At 42.5% G+C, this 16,388-nt stretch overlaps 1 protein-coding gene across 1 annotated transcript; it reads left to right on the top strand.

The window, feature by feature from the left end:
• Positions 1 to 2,978: 2,978 nt before the first annotated feature.
• On the top strand, positions 2,979 to 12,629 carry LOC120025752 (BRCA1-associated protein-like). Its single transcript, XM_038970365.1, has 13 exons — positions 2,979 to 3,447; positions 3,874 to 4,035; positions 4,286 to 4,520; positions 6,766 to 6,955; positions 7,071 to 7,184; positions 7,287 to 7,435; positions 7,937 to 8,012; positions 8,212 to 8,350; positions 8,467 to 8,576; positions 10,357 to 10,446; positions 10,611 to 10,714; positions 10,937 to 11,076; positions 11,171 to 12,629. Exons 1-13 carry the CDS (start codon positions 3,369 to 3,371, stop codon positions 11,383 to 11,385), a joined length of 1,803 nt encoding a protein of 600 aa, XP_038826293.1. The 5' UTR covers positions 2,979 to 3,368; the 3' UTR covers positions 11,386 to 12,629.
• Positions 12,630 to 16,388: the final 3,759 nt, after the last annotated feature.

Here is a 16,388-nt window from a genome sequence, read left to right as displayed (position 1 = left end):
TAGCAACTGCAGATTGCCACTTTAACCAAACTACAGCAGATCACTTGAAATGATCCCCACACCCATCCTTACCAGTAATGTACTGTACTAGTTCACAGGTGTTTCGCCACAGTGGACACGTCATAATACCCATAAAAACATGGAAATTGTTGCAATGGTTTTTCCACCATTCATTTTTTACAACAAATATAAATGAATTGTGCGTTTGGTGTAGGCTTCCCTTGGCGTGACTTTTGATAGCTGTGTAATTCTCTCTCGGACAAGGTGAGTTTTATCAATATATTGGCCTCAATTTACTCAAAAAAATTAGCTATGGTAATTATTGATACAAGTTACCTTGTCTGAGATCGCCATGGTAAGCCTACACGAAATACAGACCTTACATAAAGTAGTTCTAAAATCCCAGATTGAAAAATGAATGGTGAAAAAAAGATTGCAACCAATTCCGGGTTTTATGATTCATACAGTGGAACTAATGCCCCCTTCAAAACAATTGGGAACTCGGAAATCGCCGACTTCCGAGCGTTCAAAAAAACTTGGAAATGACTAGCCCCGACTGGGAAAATCGATATGAAGGTCACCCAACTCGGGTCTCTTTCTAGAGCTCCGACTTTCCAACCTGATTATCACTGACGTCATTATTTTACCTTTTATTTTTCCGAGTTCACAGTTGTTTTGAACGCGGCAGAAATACTAATACGCCTGGTGCCCAAATTGATTGAATTTGTCGCGCAGTGAGAGTCGAGTGGATACCAACGGATTCGGTTCAGTCTATCGTCCAAATGAGTTCTTCCCAGCTAGCTAGTTTATGCTTGTGGCTACACTATCTAGCTACTTTCCGCTCCTTACTGCGACAAACGAGAGCGAAGGATACTGCTTCATGTTGTTTTGTTGCCGGCTTGCAGTGCAAATTCTCCTCATTGAATAGTAGATTGTATCATGGTGGCTTTCCTTTATAATATTTTCTTCACTCCAGATACAAACGTATACAAACAACAATTTAAAGGCGCTACATGGTCAATCCGCCGTCTGCATTGGCCGTGCAGCATTTATGGTGATAAGGCCTCTGCATAAATCAGGAAGCATTTATGGTGATATGGCCTCTGTAAAAGCCAGGGCATTCATACTTCTTGTGCTTCACCGAGCAGAGCTGTGTTAAGGAAGTGAGTTTGTTTATACAGGACCTCCCGCCCTCACCTACCACAAACCAATCATGTCAATGCTGAGCTATATGGAGCCTCCACATAGTTACAACTTTTGAGAGGCGCACGGGGATGCCCTACGAGCTCATTGTTCTCTGCATCCACCAGAGGCTCAGCAATTGCACCACACCATCCATATGGCGCCTCCAACCACATTTTACTGATCAAGCATAAATTGGCTCTAACAGATGCACACAAACATCAAGGTGGCTTTCAGATGGAGCTGGTTACAACCAATATTAGAAGTTATTTCTCGTTTAGGCTGCTATCCTACTCAAAATAAAATCAAGTTGTATGGAAAAAAATGAATATATATTGACACCCCTGAACTCACAGGTAGCTAAGATCATTGGGCCAGTAACTGAAAGGTCGCTGGTTTGAATCCCCAAGCCGACTAGGTGAAAAATCTGTTGATGTGCTCTTGAGCAAGGCACTTAACCCTATAAGTGCTCCTGTAAATTGCCCTGGAGATGAGCATCTGCTAAATGACTAAAATGTAAATGTAGTGTGAGCAACAATAGTGGACTCAGCAGTTCACTTTCAAAATAAATGTCCTCCATTGAAACTGATGCAAACAGATAGAAATAGTGGAACAGTACCACAATTGGACTATATAATACTAAACAAGGTTGGAATGTTGTTTATATATATATATATATATATATATATATATATATATATATATATATATATATATATATATATATAAAGACAATAGTTAGTTAATTTGACACAAAAAAAGTGCAAATCTGTTGAAATCGCACTGTGTGTGTATTAGACTTCAGAATTGCATTGGTGTATACTTATATGCACTGTACAGCCTTACCTATGGATCTTGGGTTCTGTTGCACCCTATACAACCACTGGGATTATTATTATTATTTGACCCTGATGGTCATCTATGAATATTTGTACATCTTGGCCATGTACTGTTATAATCTCAACCCGGCACAGCCAAAAGAGGACTGGCCACCCCTCAGAGCCTGGTTCCTCTCTAGGTCTCTTCCTAGGTTCCTGCCTTTCTAGGGAGTTGTTCCTAGCCACCGTGCTTCTACATCTGCATTGCTTGCCGTTTGGGGTTTTTGTCTGGGTTTCTGTCAGCACTTTGTGACATCAGCTGATGTAAGAAGGGCTTTATAAATACATTTGATTGATATAAGTAGGACACGTGACATGCCGGCAACTTTGAGAAAAAAATACTTTATATCAGAGTTGTCTCGAGATGGCTATGCATATTCATGCTATGAGACTATCTTTACATTGAATACAGTTGGTTGACGTCAACAACCCTCGTCGAATATTTAAAAAAATATATAATAAGATGTATCCACCAATCCAAAGAAAGGATAGGCAGGAGCTAGGCAGCCCGCCGTGCCGCTTTGTGGACAACGACTCCCATTGATTGGGCGGAGAGACATGTATTTTTTTTTAAATGTAATCCTTAATTAACTAGGCAAGTCAGTTAAGAACAAATTATTATTTACAATGACGGCCTACCCCGGGCAAACCCTGACGACGCTGGGGCAATTGTGCGCAGCCCTTTGTCTCTTGTCAGTATATCCATAATCACAGCCACAAAGTAATAATTGATCTTCTTAAGATCCGATTTTCAATCAAACCACACTGATAACCGTATGCCTAACTTTAAATTAATTGTTGTTTTCATTCATTTTTACGAAATAGGGCAATTTGGACTTTGTGGCTGTGGTAACTAGTCGATACCATGAATCAGTGTATGTGAACGTGAGTAGATTAACTTGAAAACAACGGTCGGACATCTTGGACGCAGTTCCAGTGCTTCTTTAGTTATTATTAGTATTATTATTATACCTAGGCAAATATAGTTTTAGTCATGACGTCAATTTAATAACCCGGAAGAGGTTCCTCACGGGGTCAGATCCATTTTCGTAGCTAAATAGTGAATTCTTGAAACACATATTTTTTGATAATTCAGTGGTATGTGTGTGATCGTTAAGAAGTCGTCATGTTAGTGTTTCGTTAAACGTCATACTTTATCCCTCTCTTTAGCCAGACATTTGGCTTGTTAACTTAGATACTCACGTAAATAGCTGCTGGCTAGGTTAGCTGTAACTTGCTAGCTGTCAGACAGTCTGTGTTTTGGTTTGGTTTTTCGTAGAGAAGAATCGTCATTCTTTCATAATACACATGAGTGTATCACTGGTCGTTATCCGTCTGGAGCTCGCAGACCAGTCTCTCTCTCCACGGAATTTCCAATACACCGCCGGTGAGTTTAATAATTTCAGATTTACTACCGACGTCACCAACTTGCTAGATACTAGCAGCAGCTAGTTAGCTAGCAACTGTTAATTAGCTAGTCCACAGTGACATTGTTTTGTTTTTTGCACTCTTCCTCACAGGAGTATGAGGACTAGGAGCATGAGAACTAGCTAGGCTAAAACATTTAATATTCTGAGCCTCAGCATCAGAGCAAGTCACTCTCCCCTCTAAGCGGTAACCTGCTCAGGTTACGTTTTCTGGAACACATTTGGCTCAGAGTAACATCAGTGACTCAGCCATTATGGCAAATTATCTACACACATACACACACTGTTTTGGATGATGATAATAGTTATTGTATTGTTCCAGAAGTTGATGCTTTGTGTTTGTCTAGTCTCCCTCTTTCTACCTGTCCCCCTCTCTGCCCCTGTAGCTGAGGATATGTCAGAGGAGGATTTGCAGGAGAAAGCTCTGGGCTCAGCCAGGCTTTCTCTGAGTGGGAAGACAGAGCTGGAGAGAGCAGCAGTCCTACACCAGCACATCGGCAGCAGAGCCATGGGAGACATGGTCATCGAGACCATCGCACCCAACCCTGGTAAAAATTAGGGTGTATAGCTATATTGATTACATATTTATTGAATGCAATTCTGTACACAAACCAATGTTTTATTGATTGTTGGGGTTTAATAATGCTGTAATAAATGTTGAGTGTGTTTTTTTTATAAGGGTTGGGATGTGTTATGACATATTCTGAGATTTCATAAAGAAAATACAGCTGTGAATATCAGTCTGTCAGACTTCATAGGAATAGAAATCTCTAGTTAAACCTCATCTCTCCTCTGTAGATAAAGGAAAGGTTGAGCAGACTGGGGCAGAGGGAGAGGAGGGTGGAGGAGCCCGCCCTCTAGAGAATCAACCAGACGAGAGGGACCCTAATGAGGGCACTACAGAGGACAGTGCCGATGGCACAGAGACGGCTCCAGACTCGCCCTCCAAGCATCTTCCAGACCAGATCTCCTTCTTCAGTGGAAACCCCTCAGTGGAGATAGTCCACGGCATCATGCACCTCTACAAGACCAAGTGAGTCTCTACTGCTGTATGCAACACTCAGTCTAAACCCCTTGGCTTTATATTTCAATAACATTTCAGTCATTTAGTAGACTAGCTCAGTTGGTAGAGCATGGCGCTTGCAATGTCAGGATAGTGGGTTCGGGACCACCCAAATGTAAAATGTATGCACGCATGACTAAGTCCCATCGGATAAAAGCGGCTGCTAAATTGTGTGTGTGTGTGTGTGTGTGTGTGTGTGTGTGTGTGTGTGTGTGTGTGTGTGTGTGTGTGTGTGTATATATATATATATATATATATATATACATACATATGTGTGTATATATACAGTGTGGCAAAAAAGTATTTAGTCAGCCACCAATTGTGCAAGTTCTCCCACTTAAAAAGATGAGAGGCCTGTAATTTTCATCATATGTACACTTCAACTATGACAGACAAAATGAGGAAAGAAAATCCAGAAAATCACATTGTAGGATTTTTAATGAATTTATTTGCAAATTATGGTGGAAAATAAGTATTTGGTCACCTACAAACAAGCAAGATTTCTGGCTCTCACAGACCTGTAACTTCTTCTTTAAGAGGCTCCTCTGTCCTCCACTCGTTACCTGTATTAATGGCACCTGTTTGAACTTGTTTTCAGTATAAAAGACACCTGTCCACAACCTCAAATAGTCACACTCCAAACTCCACTATGGCCAAGACCAAAGAGCTGTCAAAGGACACCAGAAACAAAATTGTAGACCTGCACCAGGCTGGGAAGACTGAATCTACAATAGGTAAGCAGCTTGGTTTGAAGAAATCAACTGTGGGAGCAATTATTAGGAAATGGAAGACATACAAGACCACTGATAATCTCCCTCGATCTGGGGCTCCACGCAAGATCTCACCCCGTGGGGTCAAAATGATCACAAGAACGGTGAGCAAAAATCCCAGAACGACACGGGGGGACCTCGTGAATGACCTGCAGAGAGCTGGGACCAAAGTAACAAAGCCTACCATCAGTAACACACTACGCCGCCAGGGACTCAAATCCTGCAGTGCCAGACGTGTCCCCCTGCTTAAGCCAGTACATGTCCAGGCCCGTCTGAAGTTTGCTATACACAATTCCTGGATGCTGAAAATGTCCCAGTTCTTCTATGGCCTATATACTCACCATGCTTGTCACTCATTGAGCATGTTTGGAATGCTCTGGATCGATGGTGTGTTCCAGTTACCGCCAATGTCCAGCAACTTCACACAGCCATTGAAGAGGAGTGGGACAACATTCCACAATCAACAGCCTGATCAATTCTATAAGAAGGAGATGTGTCGCGCTGCATGAGGCAAATGGTGCTCACACCAGATACTGACTGGTTTTCTGATCCATACCCCTACCTTTTTTTTAAAGGCATCTTTGACCAAGAGATGCATATCTGTATTCCCAGTCATGTGAAATCCATAGGTTAGGGTCTAATGAATTTATTTCATTTGACAGATTTCCTTATATAAACTGAGTCAAATCTTTGAAATTGTTGCGTTTATATTTTTGTTCAGGATATGTAGGAGTGATTTCTCACGAAACCTAGACCAATAAAGACCAGGACTTGGGGGATTTGAACTAAATGTAATCCATAGAATAGTCCTTTGGAGAAAGGATAGTTGACATACTGTATATTTGACATATTAAATGACATTTTGGCCTTTACTCGGGCCTCCTTTAAGACTCCATAACGTCTCATCTGTAGATGCTAAAATTGGTGTCATGAAGCTTTACCCGCTTTCTCTGTAATATGAGTAGTATTTTGATTTCAATAAATCAAAATACATGAATTTATGAATATTGGAAAGTATAAACATGAATATAGAAAACCCCATTTTTGATTTGGCAAATCCACAGGCCACAATCAACAGCCTGATCAACTCTGTGATGGCGGTGCGCTGCATAAGGCCACACCAGTTACTGACTGGTTTTCTGATCCATGCCCATATATATATTTTTGTTTAAGTATCTGTGACTAACAGATGCATATCTGTATTCCCAGTCATGTGAAATCCATAGATTAGAGCTTAATGAATTTACTTAAATTGACTGATTTATTAACTGTAACTCAGTAAAATCTTTGAAATTGTTGCATGTTGCGTTTTTATATTTTTGTTCAGTGTACATGCATACATAGTCTATCCTTTGACTATAGTATACCAAAGATGATATGATTTATTGACAAGGTATCTCACTGGCATTGAAACAATTTGGTTTCCCCTGTCTGTCCCCTCGCAGCAAGATGACATCTCTGACGGAGGACGTGCGTCGCAGTGCCATGCTGTGTATCCTGACCGTCCCCTCCACCATGACCAGCCACGACCTCATGAAGTTTGTGGCACCTTTTTATGACGTCATGGAGCACATGAAGATCATACGAGACCCCACCCCTAACCAGTACATGGTGCTGATTAAGTTCAGTAGCCAGGTGAGATGAGTAAGATCATAGAACACTGCGTTTGTTGTATTTTAAGGTCTGCTTATGAACTGTGTAATTATTTACTCGGGTCTCTCTCTCACCTTTCTCTCTGCCCCCCTTCCAGGCTGACGCAGATAGTTTCTACACAGCGTGTAATGGCCGTACGTTCAACTCCATAGAGGACGCAGTCTGCCAGCTGGTCTATGTGGAGAGAGCCGAGGTCATCAAGTCTGAGCAGGTGCCGTATGTACACTAGTCCCTTTAAAGACTGTCTTAGCAGTGTACCTGCAGGATATGGATTATAATAATCTTTCTCTCCCTCCCTCCCACCCACCCTCAGGGCGCCAGTCTTCCAGTGATGGAGCTGACAGAGCTTCCTAAGTGTACCGTGTGTCTGGAGAGGATGGATGAGTCAGTGAACGGGGTTCTCACTACACTCTGTAACCACAGCTTCCACAGCCTGTGTCTGCAACGCTGGGAGGACGCCTCGTGAGTACTTCTGCCTGATTCAACTCGCAACTAGGGCCGGGACGATACCAGTATCGCAATATTTTTTTCTATGGCAAAAATGAAAACGCAAAGCAGACCTCACTCTTTGGTCCTTTAAAAACCTGCTGTTTGTAAAATATTGTGTGCCATAGCTTGGAAAATACATAAATGTGACTCTGGATGACAACATAATGACGTTTGTTTCCAACATTAGGGCTGTTTTCGTGTTTTGTTTCCTTGCCGGGATACTAACGAGTATCGCGATACTGGTATCATCCCGGCCCTACTCACAACATGGCCTTGTGTTTCTTTCTCCATCCTTCCTCTCTCTGGCCAGTGAATCACCGTCATGTGCTGCTGTTTTATCCCTGTGTTTTGGATGGGTCCTTTTTTGACACAACATTTGAACAATATGGCATTGTGTTTAAGCATGGGGACAAAAAAAAGTGGTAGCTGGTAGTTTTGATGTGTGTTTTAAAGGTGTTGACTGTTCTGTTCCAGCTGTCCTGTGTGTCGGTACTGCCAGACCCCAGAGCCTGTAGAGGAGAACAAGTGCTTTGAATGTGGCGTACAGGAAGTAAACATTATTTACATACTAAAACGGCATACATTTGCATACCTCTAAAGGTACTCCTGTCATTTACAGTTGCTATTGGTGTAAAAAAATGAGCACGGTTCATGTTTTGCCTCCTATGCCCCTCCCCCTGGTTCATGGTTTCCCTCCTACGCCCCTCCCCCTGGTTCATGGTTTCCCTCCTACGCCCCTCCCTCTCCAGAACCTGTGGATCTGTCTGATCTGTGGTCATATTGGCTGTGGTCGCTACGTCAGTCGTCATGCCTACAAACACTTTGAAGAGACGCAGCACACGTACGCCATGCAGCTCACTAACCACCGTGTCTGGGACTATGCTGGAGGTACAGCAGACTGTGGGGAGTTCAGACTTCTGTCTGTGTTTTTAAACGCCAATGTGTATAAAATGCTGTGTGTAGCATTGCAAAGGTGCTTAACTGATTGTGCGTGCGTATTGTAGATAACTATGTTCACAGGCTGGTGGCCAGTAAGACTGATGGGAAGATGGTTCAGTACGGGTGTGAAGGAGAAACCTGCCATGAGGAGAAGATAGACGCTCTGCAATTAGAGGTGTGTGTGTGTGTGTTTCTGGTTTTACTATCCTTGTGGGGACCAGAAGTCCTCACAAGGATAGTAAAACATCTGACAAAGGGGGACATTTTGCCGGTTCCCACAAGGGAAAGGCTATTTTAGGTGGGCCAAACTTTTTGGGGGGGCCCACGACCCCATTTTGTTATCTGAAAATTCTTGCGAACACAACCATGTGGGAAAAAGTATGTAATCAACAGCCAATGTTAACTTTTTTTATTTGGGACTATGGCAGTCAATTGAACAGTATTTCTGATTGTCTTCTCAACTCACCATCACATACTTTTAATGTGGGGTTATGACAGTCAATTGCAGATGAGTCTGACATACTGTCTCTTATCTCACCGCCACTAATGAGGTGGGTGTGCTTAATGCATGTCGAGTCAGAGCTTCTCAAAGTCAGGGGCCGTGGTTGACAGTTACTGTTACCATCCTACTCTAAGGGAGATGGCTGGGTATTCACTTTGAGTCAGGAGCCAAAACTCCTCCGTAGTGACCCGCTAATGCGTTGTCTGCATCATTCAGTCACAATGACAGCTCGATCAGGTGTTCGATTTCACTTACTGCCATGTCGACTGAGCCAGGATCACAGTCAAATGGATTGGGAAGTAGGTCCCAAAGTGCTCTTCCAAGCGTTGGAGGTGAGCAGTCATCACTGGTGTGGGACACTTACTGATGCTGTTTTCTGTTAGAAACCTGCACAGCCGAGGGAAGGGGGCACGGTTCGCTTTTGAAAGTCTCTCTCTCTAATAAGAATTCTTAGTTTACAATCGAAGTTACCTGCTGCAGTGTATCTCCGAGTTCTGTGCTCAGCTTTTTTCCCGCCAGTTGCTCTCGCTGCATCATACAATGCGTCCATATGGCAGAGGGAGACACAGGCCTTCCCGCCTTAGATGAATGTCCATCTGTGAAAAAGACCACCATTTGATCCCATGGAATCAGTTTTCGTCAATAGAGCCATGCAACACACTGAACATCCTCTGTGCCCTATTTCATGCTCGGGAATCATGAGACAGAACAATGTGTCCTCGTGAATAGCATCCCCCGAACAAAAGTCAATGCATGGGCATCTCGGCCCTCAAAGCTAACGTTCATTTGGAGGGCGTAAGCTGGGGAATTTGAGTCGTTCAGTCAGTGATTTCTTGCTTGCTATCAATAGCATCAATTCTTAGTTAACAGTGATATCTGACAAAGGTGTCTGTGATTTTCTGTGCCTCTGCCTCCCCACATATTGTTTTCACCATATCAATTGCGGCCGGTAATATCAAAGTCTGTGATAGTGTGTGGTTTCATATCCTAGCGGGCCTATCCATTCACCATGGGAATGATTCGAGTGGCCTTTACCCATGATCTAAGGGCACGCTGAATAATTTTCATTTCGATTTTTAAGGTTAACCACATTACAATGATTTTGAGATACTAAGACGATATAATATTTTTTGGGGGTGGGGAATTTGGGGAATTTTCCTCCAACTACACTGTCATATCAGGCAACCGCTAGTTTGAGAACCACTGGTTTAGGGGGTTAGGTTAAGTGTTAGGGAAAATACGATTTTGAATGGGAATCCATTTTTTAGTTCCCACACGGATAGTAAAACAAGTTTGTGTGTGTGACACCCTATTTTTCATTCTAATGTAATGACATCAACTTACAGTTTGATGTGTTATATAATATGGCAAAAAAAGTGTGACCTATTGTTAGTTAACACACGTTGTTAAAGAAGATTTGTCTCCCCCAGAATGATCTTTCCTCTTCCTGCAGTATTCTTACCTGCTAACGAGTCAACTGGAGTCCCAGCGCATTTACTGGGAGAATAAGATAGTTCACCTGGAGAAGGACACAGCGGAGGAGGTAGGAATCAATGCTGCATGTCTATCTGTCCATTCACCTAAGTGCCTGATTCAGTGTGTACATGTGTTCGGAGTGTGTGTGTGTGTGTACGCATCTGTCCAGCTGAATGTGTGGTTCATGTATGCTTGGTGTGTGCGTACGCTCATGCCCTGTGTGTGTTTTAGATCAACAACATGAAGGCCAAGTTTAAGGAGACCATAGATCGCTGTGATAACCTGGAGCGTCGGCTGGGAGAGCTGGCCAAGGACAAACAGAGCATGGACAAGAAGTAGGTGGAGCCTCTCACACTGCAGCTGTCAATCATCCTGACACAGTAGGATTTTAGAATCAGTAGAATCTGCTTGTGGATTGCACGTACATAGTCATGCTGTACACCATCGTGCTCTCTCTAAAGTAGAGAAGTTGTTATTGAGAATCTGTGTGTCTTGGTAGCACCATCTACCTGGAGGTGGTAGGTACTTATTCATGCTGTATGTCGTTGCCCCCCCAGGTGTGGTCAGCTGTCGACCCGTGTGACAAAACTTGGTCATGAGCTGAAGGAGGAACAGGAAATGAACCGCTGTCTGAGAGCTAATCAGGTTCAACTACAGGCCCAGCTGGCCGAGGAGGAACGCAAGGCGAGAGAGACGGGTGAGTCAGAGGGAGACTAGAGCCATACTTTGTGGACATAATCTTTATCTGGGAGTGTAATGGATGACAAGTCCATCCTATCTCCCTCCCCCAGGCGAGCGTAAGGACGGGGTGATAGCCGAGCTCCAGGAGCAGCTGAGAGATGTCATGTTTTACCTGGAGACCCAGCAGCAGATAGAAGGTCTTCCTCCAGAGACCAGGACTGAGATACAGGAAGGAAGCATCAACATCGGCGCAGCAGCCACTCCCGCCCCAGGACCCTCCGCCATAGGCAGAGGCCGCAGGGGGCGGTCCAAAAGGGGGAAGTAGAGAGGACACAACTAGGAAGTGGAGAGATGAAGGGAAGTCGGATGCCGGAAGTGACCCACAAAAATGACATTATTGAAGTGTGTGTGAGTGCGTGCGTGTTTGTGCCTTTGTGTGTGCCTGTGTTTGTGCTTTGCAAAAGGACCCTGGCTCCTTAGACACTATTTGGAGATGAAGAGGTCAGAAGTTAGGTGTATATCTCTGCTTTAAGGCGCCCACTTTGCTGAATTAAAAAATGATTGATTTGAAAGAGGTTTGCGCTTCTCCCTCGTTACATCATTTTTTGGGGGTTGACCTGCTAGTTTACGTCCTTAAAGAAGGAGGAGAGATTCATGGGAATAAGGAAGTGAGTAAACCGGACAGTAATGATCGAAAGAAAGAAAGAAAATACCTCTCATGTTTGATTATGCAGGCTTTTTTTGTGTGTTACTACAGTTTACATGAGTTGTTTAGAAAGTGGGCTGGATCAGTGTGAAGTTCACTACCAGCTGGTTCTCCGCACTTTTGTCATCTGTTTTATCAAACATCTGATTCATCTGATCTCATGAAATGTCATGACTCAGTCCTATCGTGAGAATGGGGTTTCTGCTGGGGGTTTTTTCTTCATTTTGATCATTTTAACGTGTCAGAACTGAAGATCTGAGATTTAAGTCAAGTGCTGAAATGTTTAATTTCTCAATTTACGAATGACCTGTGTTAGACCTATAGACTGTTATGTGGCTGGTGCTTTGGCATTCCTACACAGCTGAGATGTGCATCTGTACAATCTAGAATATATAATACCAGGGTTTGACATCAAGGGTTGCCCTATTTCCTTGGGCAAGTGACTTTAGCAGCCACGCAAGTTGAGCCTGCACTGAGGTTTCCCCATTGGGCAGGTGATTTTTTGTTGTTGTTGATGTTGTGTGAAAATAACCAAACGGCAAATAATTCCAGTAGCCTAAAACTGATCTTTCTGTTTCCTCCCGATTGTTTAAGTGAGAGACACAATTTATCGCATTTATAGTCAGTCAAGTTTAGCCAGCCTCGTATTTTTTGAAAATACAAAAAATTCCAGTACTGATGTTTGATTCCTCCCCTATGTGTAGGGGAAAGGCAGGAAATACATGGCACTTCTGCATGTAAATGGCAAATAAAATCATTTGGGGCAAGTAATAAGAATCTTCGGACAAGTGCCAAGCAGATTTTTTTGTGAATCCCTGTAATGCAGTACAATACTCTACAAATACAGTCTACATCAGTTTCACTCCTGTTTCCATGCACCTACCTGTATGTATGCGACCACCATATTCTTCACTAACAACCCACCTCGGTCAAGCATGAAAGAGCATTATGAGCTGTTTGTGTTCCTTGTTTACGTTCCTGTGTGTTTGTGTTGCATTGCTAAAAGCCTTCCAGTATGTTCTGTTCAGGCACAGCTTTCCACTATAGTTTAGCATCAATATTGTTAAAAGCATGGTATCCAGGTCAACATAGACATTCAAACGGTACACAGCTGCATACCACCTTTTATTTTAGCAGTTTAAGTTTTCACTGTGTTTTGTATTCATGTTAACTTCTTATGGCTGCATCCTGCTACCGGGATCGATATGGCAACAGCCAGTGAAAGTGCAGGGCGCCAAATTCAAACAGAAATCTCATAATTAAAATTACTCAAACATACATGCGTCTTATATTATTTTAAAGGTAATCTTGTTGTTAATTCCACCAAAGTGTCCGATTTCAAATATGCTTTTCAGCGAAAGCACTACAAACGATTATGTTAGGTCACCACCAAACCACAATAAGCACAGCCATTTTTCCAGATATAGCAGTCACAAAAAGCAGAAATAGAGATAAAATTAATCACTAACCTTTGATTATCTTCATCAGATGACACTCATAGGACTTCATGTTACACAATACATGCATGTTTTGTTTGATAAAGTTCATATTTATATATAAAAATCTGAGTTAACATTGGCGCGTTACATTCACTAGTTCCAAAAACATCAAGTGATTTTGCATAGCCACATCGTTTCAACAGAAATACTCATAAATGTAGATGATAATACAAGTTATACACATGGAATTATAGATATACCTCTCCTTAATGCAACCGCTGTGTCAGATTGTTTTTTTAAATTACGGAAAAAGCAAATCATGCTATAATCTGAGACGGCGCTCAGAACAATAGCCAAATTAGCCGCCATGTTGGAGTCAACAAAAACCAGAAAATACATGATAAATGTTTCTTTACCTTTGAAGAACTTCATCAGAATGCAGTACTAGGAATCCCAGGTCCACAATAAATGCTTGATTTGTTCGATAATGTCCGTTATTTATGTCCAATTAGCTACTTTGGTTAGCGCGTTTGGTAAACAATTCCAAAGTCACAAAGCGCGTCCACTATAACGTGACGAAATGTCCAAAAGTTCCGTAACAGTCAGTAGAAACATGTCAAACGATGTACTGAATCAATCTTTAGAATGTTAACATATATCTTGAATAACGTTCCAACCAGAGAATTAGATTGACTTCAGATGAGCGGTGGAACGGAGGTCCTCATGTGAACGCGCATGTGAAAGCATGGTCAGCTCGTGGCAGTGGTGACTAATTCCTGCCTCCTTCGGCCCCCCTTCACATTAGTCATCAGACAAAGTTCTATTGACTGTTGACATCTAGTGGAAGCCGTAGGAAGTGAAAACTCATCAATATCTCGCTGTAATTTCAATGAGAGCTTGGTTGAAAATCTGCCACCTCAGAAAAAATTCAAACAGGAAGTGGAACTTCTCAGGTTTTTGCCTGCCATATGAGTTCTGTTATACTCACAGACATAATTCAAACAGTTTTAGAAACTTCAGAGTGTTTTCTATCCAATACGAACAATAATATGCATATATTAGCAACTGGGACTGAGGAGCAGGCAGTTTACTATGGGCACCTCTGTGCACCTTTCATCCAAGCTACTCAATACTGCCCCTGCAGCCATAAGAAGTTTTAAAGCTCTCAATAAATTATCTTACTATTTGTACTCTGGGTGAGGGTGTTTGTTCTGTAATGTGCAGTTCTACCTCAGTTGAATATTGAATGCTGTTGCTTTAAGTAGGTTGTTAGGGAACAAAATTAAACGTTGGTTCTGGTGATATACTTCGTATTCCATGTTATAGAGAAGAACACGATATATGATATACTTTATTGTCCCTGAGGGGAAATTTGACTTGGACAATAGAGCAGCACTCTATCTTCCACACACTGAGTGTCCAAAACATTAGGAACACTTTCCTAATTTTGAGTTGCACCCCTTTTTGCCCTCAGAACAGCCTCAATTCGTAGGGGCACGGACGCTACAAGGTGTCAAGCATTCCACTCCATTGCTTCCTTCAGTTGTGTCAAGTTGGCTGGATGTCCTTTGGATGTTGGACCATTCCTGACACGCAAGGTAAACTGTCGAGTGTGAAAAACCCGGCAGTGTTGTAGTTCTTGACACACACAAACCGGTGTGCCTAGCACCTACGACCATACCCCGTTCAAAGGTATTTAAATATTTTGTCTTGCCCATCTTGCCCTTACACAGTCCATGTCTCAAGGCTTAAAAATCATTCTTTAACATGTCTCCTCCCCTTAATCTACACTGAAAATCACATTGTAGGATTTTTAATGAATTTATTTGCAAATTATGTTGGAAAATAAGTATTTGGTCACCTACAAACAAGTAAGATTTCTGGCTCTCACAGACCTGTAACTTCTTCTTTAAGAGGCTCCTCTGTCCTCCACTCGTTACCTGTATTAATGGCACCTATTTGATCTTGTTTTCAGTATAAAAGACACCTGTCCACAACCTCAAACAGTCACACTCCAAACTCCACTATGGCCAAGACCAAAGAGCTGTCAAAGGACACCAGAAACAAAATTGTAGACCTGCACCAGGCTGGGAAGACTGAATCTGCAATAGGTAAGCAGCTTGGTTTGAAGAAATCAACTGTGGGAGCAATTATTAGGAAATGGAAGACATAGAAGACCACTGATAATCTCCCTCGATCTGGGACGCCACGCAAGATCTCACCCCGTGGGGTCAAAATGATCACAAGAATGGTGAGCAAAAATCCCAGAACGACACGGGGGGACCTAGTGAATGACCTGCAGAGAGCTGGGACCAAAGTAACAAAGCCTACCATCAGTAACACACTACGCCGCCAGGGACTCAAATCCTGCAGTGACAGATGTGTCCCCCTGCTTAAGCCAGTACATGTCCAGGCCCGTCTGAAGTTTGCTAGAGAGCATTTGGATGATCCAGAAGAAGATTGGGAGAGTGTCATATGGTCAGATGAAACCAAAATATAACTTTTTGGTAAAAACTCAACTCGTCGTGTTTGGAGGACAAAGAATGCTGAGTTGCATCCAAAGAACACCATACCTACTGTCAAGCATGGGGGTGGAAACATCATGCTTTGGGGCTGTTTTTCTGCAAAGGGACCAGGACGACTGATCCGTGTAAAGGAAATAATGAATGGGGCCATGTATCGTGAGATTTTGACTGAAAACCTCCTTCCATCAGCAAGGGAATTGAAGATGAAACGTGGCTGGGTCTTTCAGCATGACAATGATCCCAAACACACCGCCCGGGCAACGAAGGAGTGGCTTCGTAAGAAGCATTTCAAGGTCCTGGAGTGGCCTAGCCAGTCTCCAGATCTCAACCCCATAGAAAATCTTTGGAGGGAGTTGAAAGTCCGTGTTGCCCAGCAACAGCCCCAAAACATCACTGCTCTAGAGGAGATCTGCATGGAGGAATGGGCCAAAATACCAGCAACAGTGTGTGAAAACCTTGTGAAGACTTACAGAAAACGTTTGACCTCTCATTGCCAACAAAGGGTATATAACAAAGTATTGAGATAAACTTTTGTTATTGACCAAATACTTATTTTCCACCATAATTTGCAAATAAATTCATTAAAAATCCTACAATGTGATTTTCTGGATTTTTTTTCTCATTTTGTCTGTCATGGTTGAAGTGTACCTATGATGAA

Source organism: Salvelinus namaycush, chromosome 31 (genome assembly GCF_016432855.1).
Source record: "Salvelinus namaycush isolate Seneca chromosome 31, SaNama_1.0, whole genome shotgun sequence".
Lineage (NCBI taxonomy): Eukaryota > Metazoa > Chordata > Actinopteri > Salmoniformes > Salmonidae > Salvelinus > Salvelinus namaycush.
Note: the sequence above shows the minus strand (reverse complement) of the source record. Positions and strands in the feature narration are given on the sequence as shown.